The 3,152-nt window shown below is 51.6% G+C and overlaps 1 protein-coding gene across 1 annotated transcript in view; it reads right to left on the bottom strand.

Moving 5' to 3' along the window:
- ap1m2 (adaptor related protein complex 1 subunit mu 2) overlaps positions 1 to 3,152 on the bottom strand; it is a 9,358-nt gene that overhangs the window by 5,542 nt on the left and 664 nt on the right. The window contains exons 2-5 of the mRNA XM_037674412.1: positions 1,161 to 1,317; positions 1,003 to 1,070; positions 806 to 936; positions 569 to 716 (exon numbers count right to left, since the gene is read on the bottom strand). Of these exons, the coding sequence (XP_037530340.1) occupies positions 569 to 716; positions 806 to 936; positions 1,003 to 1,070; positions 1,161 to 1,317 (504 nt within the window). The remainder of the gene's footprint in view (positions 1 to 568; positions 717 to 805; positions 937 to 1,002; positions 1,071 to 1,160; positions 1,318 to 3,152) is intronic.

Consider the following 3,152-nt stretch of genomic DNA (forward strand, 5'->3'; position numbering starts at 1 on the left):
AGAAAGTTCACCTGGACTATAGAAACCACACCTGGACTATAGAAAGTACACATTGACTATAGAAAGTTCACCTGGATTACCGAAACCACACCTGGACTATAGAAACCACACCTGGACTATAGAAAGTTCCCCTGGACCTGTCACTTTGTGTCTGTCTCTACTTCCTGTCCTCTCAGACCCAGCCGGTCCAAGCAGATGGACACTCGTCCTGAGTCTGGTTCCACTGGAGGTTTGTTCCTGTTAAAGGAGTTTTTCTTCCCACTGTCTCCTCTGGTCTTGCTCAGGAGGGGAGACTGATGAAGAGAAGATTGAAACAATCCTCAGGGAGAACTTTCCTGGTTGTTTTATCAAGTCTGGATGTTTCTGTTCAGAGACCTCAGGTAACTTCTGATGTGATTTGGAGCCACAGGAATAAAAATGTATTTTTTCTACGCCATGTTTGTTCAGAGCTGCACGGAGCTACTGCAGATGGACTGAAGCTGTGGTCTGCAGGTCGCAGGTTCCTGCTCAAGTTTGTTACCTGCGACACACTGCAGCTACAGGGGAGGCCAGACTCGTGTCATCTTACCAGAACATTGATGGACTCGATGACATCGATGAAGACCTCATTCTTTTTGTATTTAATGCCCTCTGAGCGCCAGGAGACGGCGTTGGTGACCGTGGTGGGCACCTTGCTCTTGGCCACCTCCAGCTTGGCGCCTTCCTGAGTGATGTACCTGCAAAGAGATGGTGAGAAAAGATGAAAAAGTTGGCCTCAACTAAAATGCTAAATATGAACCTTTATAAAAAAACAAAACAGTCTCACTCCTGGAGGATCTTGCTGTCAGTCGTCTGAGGGAACCCAAAGTCCATCAGTTCATCCAGCAGCTCATAAACAACCACGAAGTTATCCTGGATGCTCTCCTCCTCCAGCTCTTTGAAGTACTCTGTGAACACCTGCGTGACCCTTAAAATCAGCGTCAGAGCACATCCAAGTGCTTACAGCCTGTGTAAGGTGCTCACCTCAACTAGTTTGTAGAGGAACGAGTAAACCAGGGACGCGTTGGAGTTCTTGTTCGTGGTGGCCACGACTGCACACGGCGAGGGTCAAGGATCATGGTCTAAAGAAAACCCTCGGTCCCTTCAGACAAGCGTCAGGGACTACGGTGCGGTTAGGATACGGTACAGGTTGCTGTGTTTGATCCACAGGAAGTGGACGTTCCCGTGAGACATGACGGGGCTGACGAGGCCCTCCTCTTCCTGCTGCATGAGTAAAGGCATGAAGTGGTCGACCTCGGCCATGTCCACGTCGCCTTTGTAGTTACGACAGATCAGCACCTGAGCGTGAAGAGCAAACAGCATGAGGTCACCTGAGAACTACACGGAGCAGCAGAACTCCAGCTGTTAACCAGTACGCCAGCGTCGCAGAGGGACTGGGAGAGAGAACCTTTAGCTTTAGAGACGTTGTCCTGGACTGGAAATGAACGTAAACCAAAATGTTTCTGGTGAAAGATGTTCAAGTAAACGTTTCACTGGAGGAGAAGAGGTAGAGGTTTTTTATTTGTGCTTGTCGGAGGCAGCTCGGGGATCCTGGCGAGCGGAGGGAACGGTTGGTGGAGCCAGGGGGTGGCCAGTGGTGGCCTGGCTCACCACAGATGATTTGTTGGCCACCTCAATCGTTTCAGGAAACTGTACTTTTAAGCGGTGGCACGGTGGCTCAGTTGGTAGAGCTGTTGCCTCTCAGGGAGAAGGTAGCTGGCTCAAATCCCAGCCGGGAGTCTTTCTGTGTGGAGTTTACATGTTCTCCCCGTGCTGTGTGGGTTTTCTCCAGGTACTCCAGTTTCCTCCCACAGATCAAAAACATGCATGTTAGACTGACTGGTGACTGTAAATTGTTCCTAGGTGTCTCTGTGATGGACTGGACACCTGGACAGGTGTCCCTGTGATGGACTGGAGACCTGTGACCTCCAGGACCCAAAAAGGAAGAAGCAGGTAAAGAGGATGGACGGATGGATGGATGGATGGATGGATGGATGGATGGATGGACGGACGGATGGATGGACGGATGGATGGACGGACGGACGGATAGACGGACGGATGGATGGACGAATGGACGGACGGACGGATGGATGGATGGACGGATGGATGGACAGATGGATGGACGGACGGACGGATAGACGGATGGACGGACGGACGGATAGACGGATGGATGGATGGACGGACGGACGGATGGACAGATGGATGGATGGATGGACGGATGGATGGATGGATGGATGGATGGACAGATGGATGGATGGATGGACGGATGGATGGACGGACGGACGGACGGATGGATGGACAGATGGATGGATGGATGGATGGATGGATGGATGGATGGATGGATGGACGGATGGATGGACGGACGGACGGATAGACGGATGGACGGACGGACGGACGGACGGATAGACGGATGGACGGACGGACGGATGGATGGACGGATGGATGGACGGATGGACAGATGGATGGATGGATGGATGGATGGATGGATGGACGGACGGACGGACGGACGGACGGACGGATGGATGGACGGATGGATGGATGGATGGACGGATGGATGGATGGATGGATGGATGGACAGATGGATGGACGGATGGATGGATGGATGGATGGATGGACGGATGGTTTAAGCAGTAAAGAATTCAAACGGTCTCTTCCAGAACAAACAGGAAGTACTAAACATCAGAAATCTGATTAAAGTGTCAACAATGAGCACTTTTATTTGAAATGAAGTAACTTCATTACCTGCAGAGTAATTAGTTACTTCTTAATGAGGGTTTGAACTCTCAGCTTGAAGCGACATCAGAGCGACGTCAGCTGGTCCAGGGGTCGACGCCGAGCACCGACACTTTTTACAAACCTCCGTCACTTCACACGTGGGAGGAGTCTGTGCTCCGACCGTCAGCGCCGACACGTTTCTAATTCAGGAAACTTCTTCTGAGTGAACAAGGACCCGTCTGCTGCACGGCTCACGTGTCACAAGATACACGAGTCCAACCCGACACCGGCAGGAACCAGAACCAGGAGCCTCATGTTTAAACAGCAGGTTCTGGACCACCAGCTCACAGATGTTCTGACCCGTCAGCAGGTTCTGGAGCAGCTCACAGATGTTCTGACCCGTCAGCAGGTTCTGGAGC

The sequence above is a fragment of the Nematolebias whitei genome, chromosome 3, assembly GCF_014905685.2.
Source record: "Nematolebias whitei isolate Nwh7 chromosome 3, NemWhi1, whole genome shotgun sequence".
In the NCBI taxonomy this organism is placed as follows: domain Eukaryota; kingdom Metazoa; phylum Chordata; class Actinopteri; order Cyprinodontiformes; family Rivulidae; genus Nematolebias; species Nematolebias whitei.